The sequence below is a fragment of the Prionailurus viverrinus genome, chromosome X, assembly GCF_022837055.1.
Source record: "Prionailurus viverrinus isolate Anna chromosome X, UM_Priviv_1.0, whole genome shotgun sequence".
Classification (NCBI taxonomy): Eukaryota; Metazoa; Chordata; class Mammalia; order Carnivora; family Felidae; genus Prionailurus; species Prionailurus viverrinus.
In genome coordinates, this window is record NC_062579.1 from 23,629,750 (window position 1) to 23,644,892 (window position 15,143).

Sequence of the window (15,143 nt, forward strand, 5' to 3'; positions counted from 1 at the left end):
CCGCTTTGTGAAATTTTCATTGACTTGCATGCTTTATATTCCCTCAGAAGTTCATTAGGATACATGCAAAGAGCATAATCAGATTCACAGGTAAAGAAGCGCTGGGCTGCTTGAAACAATTCGTTACTCGAGGGAAGAACAGAAGAGTAAGCAGCTGAGCTACCATGACAGGTCTCCCCACACAGAATCATCTCTGAGTTTTGTAACGGATTCTTAGAGAGTTTCTATAAACAGAAAAAAAAAAAAACAACAACAACAACAACACATGAAAACACCCCCAGAGAGACGGTTAACATTTTCTGGATCCAGGAAGGAGGCGGCACAGTTAATGCGCATACCCTCGACAGACAAGTATCTCAGGGGAGGCAGGCCATCAGTCAGTCGTGTTCCACCAAGGATGCGGCTCCGCGGAGCTCCACAATGAAGGTGGAAAGGGACACCTGCCTGATGAGTCAGAGCCACCAAAATAGCCCAGCCATCGGGGCAGTCCACAGTTCGGAAAGGGAACGAACTCAGAGCAACTAGCACAGGAGATACAAGATCAAGTCCCAAAAGGTGACAACCACGCGGGAGGACGTGCCATAGTGGGGGGTCCCGGATACCTGAATCCGATGATCGGACACTCCTTGCAGATGTTGCACTTGGCCTGGTGCTTGGCAGTTTCCGCAGCAGCCACTCGGTGCAGGACAGGCAGCCACACCATGGACTGGGGCTCCAGTCTCATCCAGTCTAGGAAGAGGGCCGCTTCGATCTCAGGCTTATTATTAGCCTGTGTGGACAGGAGGAAGGGCGAAGGGGGTGGGGGGGGGGGAGCACAGGGCAAGAAGAGAAAGGACAGGAGGCATATGTCAGTACGGGCCCGAAATTAAGCAAAAGGCACAACGGGGGCCCAACGAGGCTCACTTTTCACAGCCCCTTTCTGCAAACGTCCCCCCAACAGCCACAGGAGCCACCTGTCCCCTGAGGCTTCGGTAAACTGCCATTCCCGTGTGTGGCTGCTAGATGACGAGACAGCAGAGGAAACCAACTCAGGAATGATTGATTCCTTGTTTCTCCTAGAGAATCTATTTCTCAGTGTTTCACAGACTGGAAAACGGAGACACACACGAGGGAAGAACCCTTCCCAAGGCCGCACGATGGCCGAGCAGCCGAGACGCTACCAGAATCCAAGCCTCCTGATCTAGTGCTGTCTTCACGGTGCCCTGTTGCTTCTCGTCTGTCCCTGTCGCTCTCCCTTTCAATGTCTAAATTTCATAAAACACCATTCCTCCCAAACAGTTCACTGGTTTTAGAAAACTCGAAATACATTTACCGATCGCTTACGGATCACTATAGTCATGCATTTTAATTACATCTCTGGTGACCCTACAAGATAGCAGAAGTGTTTTGGTTTTTTTTTTTTTTTTTTGGTATTTTTAGACTGAGCAATCTATCGTCCACTGTTTTTTTCTCATTGCCTCTTTCACGTCACATCTTCCATCTGGGACCACTTCTGCCCGAGCATACCCTTTAGAATATTCTTTTCAGTGTCTTGTTGGTGGAGAATTTCTCAGGTTGTTTGGTCTGAGAAATCTCTCTTTAAAAAAAGTTGACTTATTTTTGAGACAGAGAGACAGAGACAGAGAGAGAGAGAGACAGAGAGAACAAGCAAGCAGGAGTGGCAGAGAGAGAGAGAGAAAGCGAGAATTCCAAGCAGGCTCCCCGCTGTCGGCACAGAGCCTGACACAGGGCTCGAACCCGTGAACTGCAAGATCATGACGTGAGCGAAAATCAAGAGTCAGATGCCCGACCCAGGGAGCCACCCGGGCGGCCCTCTCTTTTTTTAAATCCATACTCTTGACAGCTATCTTCATTACATACAGATGTTTAGACTCAAAGGGGGTTTGTTTTTATTTTGTCTCAGCACACTGAATGATGATTCCACTTTACCTTCCCTGTTGCTACTGTTAACAAGTCAGCAGTAAAGCACACTACTGCTCCTCTGGAGGTAATTCGTCCTCCACCTGTCTTGTGTTATGTTTCTAGGGTTTATTTATACTTCTTAGCAGTCGCTGGGCTTCTTGAATCTTTAGTGTCTTTGGTCAGCTCTGGAATCTTCTCAGTCATGATCTCAACAAACAGCGCCTCTTCTCCATTTCCTCTCTGTTCTGCTTCCAGAAATCTATTAGATAAACGTTAGACTTTCTCAACCTAGCCCACGCTTTCGTCTGGACAGGCCCTCCTTGTGCTTCATTTCGAACAATCCCTTCTAAAAAATTTTTTTTTTTCAACGTTTATTTATTTTTTGGGACAGAGAGAGACAGAGCATGAACGGGGGAGGGGCACAGAGAGAGGGAGACACAGAATCGGAAGCAGGCTCCAGGCTCTGAGCCATCAGCCCAGAGCCCGACGCGGGGCTCGAACTCACGGACCGCGAGATCGTGACCTGGCTGAAGTCGGACGCTTAACCAACTGCGCCACCCAGGCGCCCCTCGAACAATCCCTTCTATCCTACCGGCTGGCTAGCGCTCTCTCTCTTGAGGAGCATCCAGTCGGCTATTAAACCCATTCAGTGAGTTTTAAATGTTGGCTGCTGTTACTTTCGACAGCCGCAAGGTCTATCTGGTCATTTTTAAGGTCATCTAAAAAGTCTAGGGCTCACTGCGGAGATTTTTCAATGTCACCTGTTGTTCTTTTAACCGAGTAAACGCTTTTCCAACACGAATCTACTGATTCCGAGGTATGAAATTCCTATGGGTCTGCTCCTGCAGTCTGCCGTTTCGGCTGGTCCTCAGGCACCCTGGCTCGCTTCTTGCGGGCTTATTTATTTATTTATTTTTTTTAACACGTACTACGGTGACCTTCAAAAAAAATCTTCTGGAGATACCTGGAGCCCTAGAATGGAAGTGTTTTCTATAGGCGCGACCGTCATTTGCTTTCGCCCACAATCCGGGGGGCAGTGCGCCTGTTCCGAGACCAATGTAAACGGAACATACGATGGGAAAATGCAGTATCACGCGAGTAATGAGTATTTGCACTGTAAACCCGTGTTGCTTCTCTTGGAACGTGGGCTCACTGAGAACGAATCTACTTGTACTGCAGACAGGAGCGCACCACGGTTTAAACCGACGGGTCATGTGGCTCACAAAGCTCCCCACTCGAGCAGTAGTCCAGTCACTACCCCTGACTGTAAATTTAACATTATAATGAGCCCTTGGACCTTGAATCCCCTAGCTGTGAAATGCTACCGATTTGAGGTACTGCCCGAAAGCTTGGGTTGAGCGCTTTTCTCTGTGGAGAGCGCGATCACAGAGGTACTCTGTGGAAATTGGAAAAAACAAAAAAACCAAGAATTACAGAACCCGAAGATCAAAGGGAGCGCGCAAGCGAACTCATCCTCTTGGAACGGCACCACAGAACTGTTAGACCTTCCATGACCACGGAGTCCAAACTCTGATGCAATGCCAGTGTGCTCTTACCGCCACTAGAGAACCATCGGCCGGGTGAGGGAGCAAACACCCTCAGTGGATGACCTTGAACACTTGAGTACAGGTACGCCTGTCACAAGCGCGTCATCACACGGAGCTGAAATCCACAGAGCAGAGCAGAGGCCGCAGAACCCAGCCACGGAGAGTTCAAACCCCAACCATTTACTGGCTGTGTGACCTTGGCAAAGTAACTTTACCGTTCCGTGTCTTAATCTATAAATAGCACCTGCCTCAGAGGGTTGTTTGAAGATTTCAATGAGTGGAATGAAAGGCACTTGGAACCCCGTCTGGCACAGGGCAAGACCAGAAACCCAGATGGTCTCAGGCTTTACAGAGCCCTTCCAAGATGTTACTAGAGCGGTCATGTCTGTCCATGCTGCTTCACCCCTGTTCTTTTATTTACTCCTCGTGGGACATGCCTTCGTTTGCCACAGTCCTTTAGGAAACTACTTTCCAAATGTGATCTGCTGGGAATGGTCACTCCACTGGTCTGGACAGTATAACTGGATGACTTTCTTTTATTCTGTTGGACGTGCACATAGGGTTTCTGTTCGGGTATAATCTCTGGCTATTTCCCAGTGCATCCGGCAGACCCAGCATCCAACAAAACGCTTCAAGAAAAGAATTATGGAACTTGATTACGGAAACACTGCACTCATAACATCTGCCTCTTAAAATCCTTTTCTTTTTAAATTTTTTTTTAAGTTTATTTGTTTTTGAGAGAGCGCACGCGCGCGAGCGAAAACGCACACACGTGTGCATGCACAAGCAGGGAAGGGGCAGAAAGAAACAGAGAATCCGAAGCAGGCTCCGGGCTCTGAGCCGTCGGCACAGAGCCCGACGCGGGGCCCGAACACGCAAACCTAGAGATCACGACCTGAGCCGAAGTCGGACGCTCAACTGACTGAGCCACCCAGGCACCCCTGCCTCTTAAAATTTTTAATGCATGTTAACATACTAAAGGCTGAGGAGTCGTTGGTAAAGAAACACGTCAAACTTTGTCTGACCTCAGAATTTCCCATACTAATTATTCAGTGAGCCCAAGAGCTTTACCTTTCAAAAAACAAAACAAAACAAAACTCCAAGGCTTGTCAACACCACAAGGTCCTCATGCTGGGTTGGGCATAATGGGAAATGCTGTTCTTGGCTGTTTTCAGTGATTCCTCTACTCTGTACTTGCTCAGTTGGGACCTGTGTCCTTTCCCTTTGGTCAAGGACTGGGCTGTTGGTTTGGGCCGGCTGTATCATCTCATCAAGATTTTTAAGAATTCTGACTCTCCAAGCCAAGAGATTAGCTGTCCTTCCCTGCTTTGGGTCCTTTTGGTGTTTTTTACACTTCTTTTCTTTTGACATACTTCTTCCATTTGAAAGCACGTGTTCGGTCTTCATCAAAAAGTCAGTGGTGAGGGGCGCCTGGGTGGCGCAGTCGGTTAAGCGTCCGACTTCAGCCAGGTCACGATCTCGCGGTCCGGGAGTTCGAGCCCCGCGTCGGGCTCTGGGCTGATGGCTCAGAGCCTGGAGCCTGTTTCCGATTCTGTGTCTCCCTCTCTCTGTGCCCCTCCCCCGTTCATGCTCTGTCTCTCTCTGTCCCAAAAATAAATAAACGTTGAAAAAAAAAAAAAGAGTCAGTGGTGAAAATATCAAGCAGGGCCAAGGTCGGCCAGCAGCCACCGCCGCGAAAGCGCGCGGGCGGCTCGGGCCGACGCAAATCCAGGATTCAGCCTTCTCTGGTTAAACCAGGACTCCCCCGCCCGATTCTATTACCGCGGAGTCCGCTGCACTCGCTTTTCCACCTTGTACACAAAAGCACAATGAGAGACTCTGTCAAAGGAGCTACAAGTTTCAGCTGCAACACGTCCTCTAACCATCTCTTGCTCCACTGGTCTAGAAACGAACTTTATCAAAATAAACCCTTTCTAGCTCGGAGACAAACCAGTACAGACAGCCAGTACAATGGCGAGCAGCGGCAATTCATTCCTCCTGAAAACGTGGATTTACTGTTGCTGAAGCTGTCCCTAAGATATTTTTTTCCGACTCGGTTTTAAATGATCGTGTGTTCAACGGTGGATTAAAAGCCGTGCTACGGAGGAAAACTTCACGCTTAATGCAGGGAGTGTGATAGGCACAGAAAGCTCCTATTCATTGCAGAAGACGGCAAGTAAAACTCTGACCGTGAGTCAGCAACAAATGCAGGTGTAAAACAATAAAAAAGAAAGCAAGAAACACCATGACCACGACGTGTAACTAAAGGCAAAGCAAGTACAGCGTGAGGAAGTGGGTCTCATTACCCTCAGAACTGTTCAAACCCTTCTTAGAAAATGCTGTCGAGTTCTGGTGGCTACAGCTGACCCAGAACTTAGACAAGGCTTGGCAGAAAGGCACAAGGATAATTAAAGGGTTTGAAAGACCTATGAGAACAGTTTAAGGGAATTGGGATTATTTAGCCAAGAACAAAAAAAGAGAATGTGCCAGAAAGAGTGGCTGAAGGGGCGATTTAATAACAGTTTTCAATTATGTGAATGGCTCTTGCATAGGGGCCTGCGACCAGCTGTTCGATCCCTCCACTGAGGACAGAACAAGAAGAAACAGGCTTAAGCAGCATGAACGGTTTAGGCTGTAACTCATACAGAATTTCCTGATGCAGAAAGTTGTTAAAGCATTAGTGTGAATTACCAAGGGAAGCTAGAGAATGTTCTGCCTTTTCAAAATACTATAGATTCTCTTGTGTTTAAAGGCTGGAAATCCTCAAGGTTCTTTCTAGCTCCCAGGATGGGAGATCCATCATTTTGGCTCTTTTAAAACTGCTCACCGATGCCAACTGACAGCACCGAAGATGAGATATGGGGATTCACATTCTCTTTCTGTTTCGATCTTTCATTTTTACTACAAACCATCCTGTATCCTGGTGGTATACTCCCTCTCCTTTTGTTTGGCAATAAAGAAGGAAAGAATTAAAAACCAGGCAAAGCTTCCATAAGGATCTAACAGAACTAAAACTAAACCCCAGCTAAAATGACGTTTTGGCCTTCTAGAAAAAATAAATAAGGGCAGACTGGCCGAGGAGGAAGCTGTTGAGGACAAAGGGCAGGTATGATTGTACCGAGTTGAAATCATCCTTTTAGGTGCCATTATTTGCTGGCCTACATATAGGCCTCCGATCGTTTCTCTCGGTATCAAGGATGACCTTGCCCTCTCTCCCTGAAACGCCACTTCCTCACAGGGCAAGTTTGGAGTTAGGGGGATTTGCCGGGGTTCAGAATAACTTTGGGGTTTCTCTCATGTTATACCTTCCGTAAACCCTTCGGCACCAAAGGACCAGAGCAAACGGGATGGGACTATTTCTCAGCATGCCCAACACCCCAGCCACCACAAACACATACACTGTACTTTTAAGAGCGGACAGTCAGCATCTCAGATGATTCAAAAAAAAAATTAACAACCTAAAAACAATACATGTCTAAACCTAAAGACAGGAACTAGGCTTCCATCCCCTCCCATCCAAGCTTGCAGAATCGGAGTTGAACGAGGGGACAGGAATTAAGCTGCAGTGTGACCACAATTAAAAAAAGGAAGGATTAGGGTATGTGAATGAGGTTAGAATTAAAAAACAAAACAAAACAAAAAATTGCCGAGTCACCCTGAAAGAAAGAGCAACAAAATTAAACCCAGAAGGGTTGTCTAAGGAGGAGAAGATAGAGGAAGAACATTCTCCAACTGGCTCAAGTTGACTTTTAAATGCTTTCTAAAGTAAGTGCCTCTGTGGGTCTGTCTCTTATTACATCGTACACCAAAAGGCTAAAAGTCTCTTTGTAAGTATGGAGGACATGTTTAGAATGATCTGGCCTAAAACACAGGAATATACAAACTTCACACTGGAAACCAGGTCTGCAGGGCAACTCAAAGGCAGGGAGCCATGCTCCAGAGGTCAGTGGTTCTCAGGGAGGGACGGTTCCGCGTCCCAGAGGACATGTGACAACGTCTGGTGACATTTCTGGTTGTCACCAGGGGGGGAGGGATGTTACTGGTGTCTGGCAGAGAGGGGCTGGGGTCCTGCTAAATATTCGGCCGGCAATGCACAGGACAGGCCCCCCAACTAAGAATTATCCAGGCCCGCCCAAGTAGCAGCAGTACCAAGACCGAGAAACCCTGCCCGAATGTTCACATCTCACATGACCGCGGGTCACATGGCAAAATTCAGAAACCAACACGGGGACCTAGTGTTAAGTAAGCACCAGACATCCCTGGAGCCCTGTGGGGCATCCAGCGTGGAGGGAGCTGTCCTCTACAACACAGAACCGGAGAAGCCAGGAGAGGCCTGTTCCGCTATTAAGTGGGAGATGAAAACCACATTGGTCAATATATTGTCCCCAGAGGAAAGAAAAAGGACTAAAAAAAAAAAACAACAACAACCACAAAAAACAAAACCGAGCTAGAAGTCCTGAGGGAGCCTGCTAAAATCATAGACTCAGATCTGAAATCAAGCTGCTTCTCAAAGAGACAACCCTATGCAATGTCTTCCAGGATAAACAGCAGCAGAAATGTATTTATTCATGGCAAATAATTATCCCAATCAGTTGGTTTCAGAGAGTGTGTATGTGCACGTACACACGTGCATGTATACGTGCACGCACGTGTGCTGTGATTTTATTTAGGAGAGGTCCTGCCCATTTATAAGAAAAATAATAACCAGGGGTGCCTGGGTGGCTCAGTCGGTTGAGCGTCCGACTTCAGCTCAGGTCATGATCTCATGGCTTGTGAGTTCGAGCCCCGCGTCGGGCTGTGTGCTGATCGTTCGGAGCCTGGAGCCTGCTTCGGATTCCGTGTCTCCCTCTCTCTCTGCCCCTCCCCCGCTTGCGCCTCTCTCTCTCTCTCTTTCTCTCCCCCCAAAGTAAATAAACATTAAAAACAGAAAAATAATAACGAAATATATAAATGTTGAATACATTCCCACGCATGAACAGAATTTCCAAACAGTGTCACGGACAGAAGAAGGTAAATTTAGGGACAACACGAGGACAAACCAAGGATTTTTTACAAGTTTCATATGGTGTTCCATTAGTAAAATATCCCCTTCATAAATCCAAACAACCATTTCAATAACACTACCACTGTGAAGAGATAAAGGCATTCATCACTCACAACCCAACGCTTCTGGCCCTGATTGTGAAATGCTTACATTTGGGAAGATTTGCTAAATTTAAATTGACCCAAACTGTGTTGTGCATTAGTGTGTACACAGAGACTTTAAAACCACAAGGAGAATGGCCAGCCAGGGTCAGACGGTATAGGACAGGCAGTTCCTGGCTGTTCCCTGAGCTGTTATTACGATTTCTTTAACAACCTCTAAATCTACCAAGGGCATCCGTGGAATATTTTACATAAGAGAGAAGTCTGCACTAGCAACGGACATAAAAGGAGGAACAAGAACGAGCTGTAAAGAATATTAATGACTCTTCCTCCAAACAATCCCAATTTTTATGAAAAGCAAACGAGTGATAAAAAAAAAAAAAGTCTCCCATAAAACTATACAAAACCCGCACGTCACAAAACATAAGGAAGGCGGCACCTTGATCCTCTTAGATGCAAGATACTTGCGCTTTACATGTGAGTTGCTCAGGAGGTGAGAGTCACGGACACAAGGGAATACTGATGGGACATTCCACACAAGGCTGCTTCACATCTTGCTTTGAGTCTATGCTACTTCTCTTCAGACAAGAGTTGGTCTCAAGTGAAAGGCCACACTGTGTGCACAGGACTCTTTGCTGTCCTTGCTATCTCTGTTACAAGAGTCGTTACCCCGAAGGCCAGGCAATCTTTGCTGGGAACGACCAAGCTTTGAAATGAGCACGGTGATCCATTTCCTGTTCTGCCTTCTCCGTTCAGAACATTTAGCATCTAATCAAAAAGGGATACAGGCCCCACAACGTTTACAGCAGCATTATTCCCAATAGCCAAATTTTTATGGAAGCAAGTGGCCAATGTGGCCAAGTGGCCAATGACTGATGAGTAGAAAAAAAAGATACGTTGTGTGTGCGTGCGTGTGCATGGGTCTGTAATGGAATATTACTCAGCCATAAAAAAAAAAAATGAGAGGTGCCTGTGTGGCTCAGGTCACCATCTCACGGTTTGCGAGTTCGACCCCCCGCATTGGTCTCCGCGCTGACAGGTCAGAGCCTGGAGCCTGCTTTGGATTCTGTGTCTCCCCCCTCCTCCCTCTCGCTCCCTCTCTCCCCCTCCCCTGCTCGTGCTCTATCTCAAAAAAGAATAAACATTAAAAAAAGAACTTAAAGGAGAATGAAATCTTGCCATTTGCAAAAACGTGGATGGATCTAGAGGGTATTACGGCTAAGTGAAATACGTCAGAGAAAGACAAACACAACGTGGTTTTACCCAAATGTGGAATTTAAGAAACAAAACAAATGGGCAAAAGTTAAAAAGAGAGACGGTCAGACCAATCAACAAACAGACTCTTAACTGTAGAGCGCTGACAGTCACCGGAGTGGAGGGGGGGGTGGGGGGATGGGTGAAACAGGTGATGGGCATTAAGGAGAGCACCTGTTGTGATGAGCACCAGGTGTTATATGTAAGTGACGAAACATTGTACTGTAACCTGAAACTAACAGTAAACACTGTATGTAAACTACACTGGAATTAAAATTTAAAAAAAAACAAAAAACCGGGAGGCAAAAAACACAAACTGTGCAATACCCATAGAATGGGATACTGTTTAGTAAATAAAAGGGAACGATACGGATACACACAATAAAAATAAATTGGAATTATGCTGAGTAAAAGCCAGGCAAAAATGAGTACCTCCTATAAAATCCCATTTGCCTAGAACTACAGACTATGCGAGGGGGTCTATAGTGACAGAGAGCGGGGAAGTTATCATCGCAAGGTGGGGGTGGGTACCGGGGACCTGGAGGCATTCCCGAGGGGCCTAAAAACACTTCTGGGGGATCATAGATATGCTCATTTTGATTGTTGTGCTGGAGTCATCCTGTGTACCCGTGTCAAAAATTACCAAATTGCGCACTTTAAAACTCTGAAGTATAAAAATTAATTCATTACTAAAGAGAGAAGATAGAAGAAATGAAAAAGCTTGAGGATAAGTAACTCTTGATAGAATGTGTAACTATGCCACAGAGGAAAAAAAGGCTCAGAGAAGTTAAGGAAACAGCTCAAGGCTATCTATTAACCGAATACTTCAATACGTGTACATAAAGCAGTCTTAAAAAAGGAAAAACACAAGTGATTTCCTATGGGAACAGCTGATGTCTGAAATCTTTTCAATCTTTAACCTGGTGGAGAGTTCTAGAGGCTCTGAGACCTAAGCAAGGCCTACCCGAGACAATGCCCAGCTGCTTAAATCTCCAGCAAAATTCTGCACTGGCCTATGGACAGCCATCTGAAAGGACAAAGTGAATTGTCAAAAACCATTGTGATAAACACACGCTCCTATCTTTGCTTTTTTTAAAAAACATTTTTTTCAATGTTTATTTTTTGAGAGAGACAGAGGGCAAGAAATGGGGAGGGGCAGAGAGAAAGGGAGACACAGAAGCTGAATCAGGCTTCAGGCTCTGAGCTGCGAGCCAAAAGCCCGATGCGGGGCTCGAACCCACGAACCGGGACTCAAACCCATGAACCGGGAGATCTTGACCTGAGCCAAAGTCAGATGCTTCACCGACTGACCACCCAGGTGCCCTAACACTCCTGTCTTTTCCGATCACCTCCCTTCCCCCTTCTTTGTGGTACTGCATGCAACGGCACGTATGACCTACAAAGGCTGACGGGCTCGGGTCAACATATACTGAAGTAGCAAACAGGAAAAGAACCACAAGAGCCTACGAGCATCTCAACCCTCATGAGCACACAGGTCCTGTTAGATGCTTTGGTTAACCTGTCACTCCCATAAAAGAGTTGGCTGCTGCTACGGGAACGTATTATTTATCAGATCCCTGTTTGCATCGCTACGGAGGAAAAAAGCACGGCCGATTCTGTGCGCTGGCACTTTAGGCAATGCCGTGGCAAAGGGAGCATCCGAAGGCAGCTCAGTCAGGAGCAATCTCATCTCTGGTACATTCAACATCACATGGGATGCCCGCGGGCAAAGTCAAAAACAGAGAGGGAAGACACGGGAACGCCTCTTGACAGAAGAAACCCAGCTACTGCGTACGGAAAGAAAGGTAGAATGGAAAACTGCTCTTCCGCAACCGCCAATACAATCACTGAATTAGAAAAGGGTCATCACTGGAGGCTATAATCATAGGGTGAAAGGTTGTTAAGGAATAGGATATTCACGGTCCCCAAATAGCGCACCAATGACTTCCTGATTCCAAAAGGCAAAGGACACTTTTACGTGGAAATATGTGGCAGACGCGTCCTTCACATACTTAGCATTATCAGTTAAAAAAACAAGGTATTCATTTGTCCCTCCAGGCGTGATGTAGCGAGCAGACATCACCTCTGGTGTGTTCCTGCCCCCCCCCCCCCAAAAAAAGTTCACCTGAATCTCATCAGGAAGAAATAACTAGAAAAATCCCCAATGCAGGACAGTCTTTAAGAGAACTGGCCTGAACTCCCAAAATGTCAGTGTCATGAATGCGGAAAAAAAAATGCGAGGAGACTGTTCCAATTAAGTGAAAGCACAGAGACACAACAAGCAAATCCAAGACAAAAACCTTGACTAGATCCTAGGAGCAAATAGCCACCCATGAGGAACACTCCAGGGCCATGGGGAAATTTCAGTGTGGACTGCATGCTACGTGATGTTACTCAAAGGATGCTACATTTCCACCATGAGAGCTTTGCAGTTACGGAGGAGAAAGTCCTTTAAAAAACAAACAAACAAACAAACCCATGTGCTGAAGTGCTTACGGGCTTATGTTTTCTGGTGTGATGCCCGTGGGCTTTTAAAGCATAAAGGGGAAAACTGTGCTTGTGTGTGTATATTCAAATACAGGCGCAGGAACCGAGTGAGCAGAAGGGGACTGTTCACGGGACAAAGTGCACTGTCCTTTCTCCTCTTCTTCCTGCTGGAAGTTCTTCCAAAACACAACACTGGCTGGAGACCAACGTTCCTTCCAAATCACCCCTTCCTGGGGGAGGGCTTTAATAAACGCTACAGGGGAGGGAAAATGGCATTAATGGCATCGGCTACAGTGTTCCTAAAACATCCCCTCACTCTCTGCCTGAGATGTGCTTTTCCCAGATACTTGTGAATTTTCGGCCTAAAAAGGACTTGAAGAATCCCTACATTTACGGAAACTTTTCATGTTTGAAATAAGGAGGGAGAGGTCAAGAGTTGTGTTTGTGAGACGAGAAGTAAAAGGTTTCCCATCACTGCTGTCTTGGGTAGAAACTAGGTATTTTATTTAAAGTTCTGAAGATAATGAGCAGGTTGGAGGCCAGCAGTCACTGCTCTAAATATTAATCAGGACTCTGAATTACCCATTAAAGATAAAATCAGCCCAAACAATAACACACAGTGATTATCCACTCTTCATTTACATGTTCAAGGACAACTGTCCTGACCTCAGGCTCTCCACTCCACCTGACTAATAAACCAATTAACACCATGGCTCCGGGGAACATAAGCCCAATTCTTAAATCTATGCAAATCCGTAAGTATACTCAACACGAATTTATGCTGGTTCTTACCGAACAGAAAGATTTCCTATATACACGGTAAAACGCATCTATCTGTGTAGACATCAACAAAACATACTTTCTCAAGTACGTATCAGGGCAGGTTTTGCTCAAGTACAAAATATAACATTAGCTCTTCTATTACTGCCTCCTACAATCATTTGAAATCCAGCTCAGGGAAAGGCAAAACCATAGGAACGGAAAACACAGTCATGGTTTCCTGAGACCGGGAGCACGCAGGACGGCAACCTAGCAAGAGAGAACGTCAGGGCCGATGGAAATGTTCTGGGTCCCGACTGCAGTGACAGTAACACAATGCGTTTGTCTAAATTCACAGAACTGACCACCAGAATACATTTAACCCCATGGTTGTTTTTTTTTTTTTTTTATGTACCTTTAAAAAAAGAAAAACATTTTTGAAATATTTGATCAGATGTCAAGAAAAAGAAAACCCAACCCCAAACAAAAAAACCTCTAGTTGTTAGAGAATCAAGGTACACTAAAGGCCCTGGGTGAACAGATAAGGATATCCCAGGAGGAAGTTTTACCGGTCCCTTCATCTTAAATAATCTTTGCAGAAGGTATTTTCCATTAATGCGGCACGTGTGTGGCTCAGTCAGTTAAGCATCTGACTTCAGCTCAGGTCATGATCTCGTGGTTGGCGAGTCGGAGCCCCGCATCGGGCTCTCTGCTGTCAGAGCTGAGCCCGCTTTGGATCCTCTGTCTGCCCCCGCTCTCTCTGCCCTCCCCCGCCACTCATTCACATTCATTCTCTAAACAAACAAACAAACAAATAAATAAATAAATAAAAATTTTTCCATTAAAAAATTTCAATTTATGAGCCAGTGACAAACTGGCTTTACTGAACTCATGTTTCCTCGTTTCCGTGAGTTTTTTGGGTAAGTTTCCATGTGAATTAGAATTAATGGTGAACTTGGGGCGCCTGAGTGGCTCAGTCGGTTAAGCGTCTGACTTCGGCTCAGGTCACGATCTCACGGTTCGTGGGTTCGAGCCCCACATCGGGCTCTGTGCTGACAGCTCAGAGGCTGGAGCCTCCTTCAGATTCTGTGCCTCCCTCTCTCTCCGCCCCTCCCCAGCTCACATTCTGTCTCCCTCTCTCTCAGAAAGAAATAAAACATTAAAAAAAAAGTTAAAAAAAAAACTTAATGGTGAACTTATTAAAGGGAGTCTAGAATACCCTTCCAACTAAAAAAGCATGGCTGTCAAAAAAATTTTTTTTCATTAGCACCTCTGACTCTTGTGGTGAGGGAGGGAGGGAGGGAGGGAGGAAGGAAGGGAAAAATTTGGTCACAACAACGAACTACTACTTTAGAAGGCAGAGCAAAGAAAAGCACACTGCTTATTTCCCTTAGCAGTTTAAGTGAATGAAACAGGTTTCTTTTTTTTTATATTAAATATAATTTATTGTCAAATTGGTCTCCATACAACACCCAGTGCTCATCCCAACAGGTGCCTTCCTCCATGCCCATCAGCCACCTTCCCCTCTCCCCCACCCCCCATCCACCCTCAGTTTATTCTCAGTCTTTAAGAGTCTCTTATGGTTTGCCTCCTTCCCTCTCTCTTTTTCCCCCCCTTCCCCTCCCCCCATGGTCTTCTGTTAAGTGTCTCAGGATCACATGAGTGAAAACATATGGTATCTTTCTTTCTCTGCCTGACTTATTTCACTTAGCATAATACCCTCCAGTTCCACCCATGTTGCTGCAAACGGCCAGATTTCATTCTTTCTCATTGCCAAGTAGTATTCCATTGTGTCTATAAACCACAATTTCTTTACCCATTCATCAGTTGATGGACATTTAGGCTCTTTCCATAATTTGGCTCTTGTTGAAAGTGCTGCTATAAACATTGGGGTCCAAGTGCCCTTATGCATCATCAGCACTCCTGTATCCCTTGGGTAGCCATCAACAAAACTAAAAGGCAACCGACAGAAGGGGAAAAGATATTTGCAAATGACATATCAGATAAAGGGCTAGTACCCAAAATCTATAAAGAGCTCACCAAACTCCA

At 45.9% G+C, this 15,143-nt stretch overlaps 1 protein-coding gene across 18 annotated transcripts in view; it reads right to left on the reverse strand.

Annotated features, from left to right (window-relative positions):
* The window catches only part of DMD (dystrophin), a 2,022,811-nt gene that overhangs the window by 68,285 nt on the left and 1,939,383 nt on the right, over positions 1 to 15,143 (reverse strand). For all 18 annotated transcript variants that reach the window (XM_047843142.1, XM_047843144.1, XM_047843153.1 and 15 more), the window contains one exon: positions 603 to 769. In XM_047843142.1, the coding sequence (XP_047699098.1) occupies positions 603 to 769 (167 nt within the window). The remainder of the gene's footprint in view (positions 1 to 602; positions 770 to 15,143) is intronic.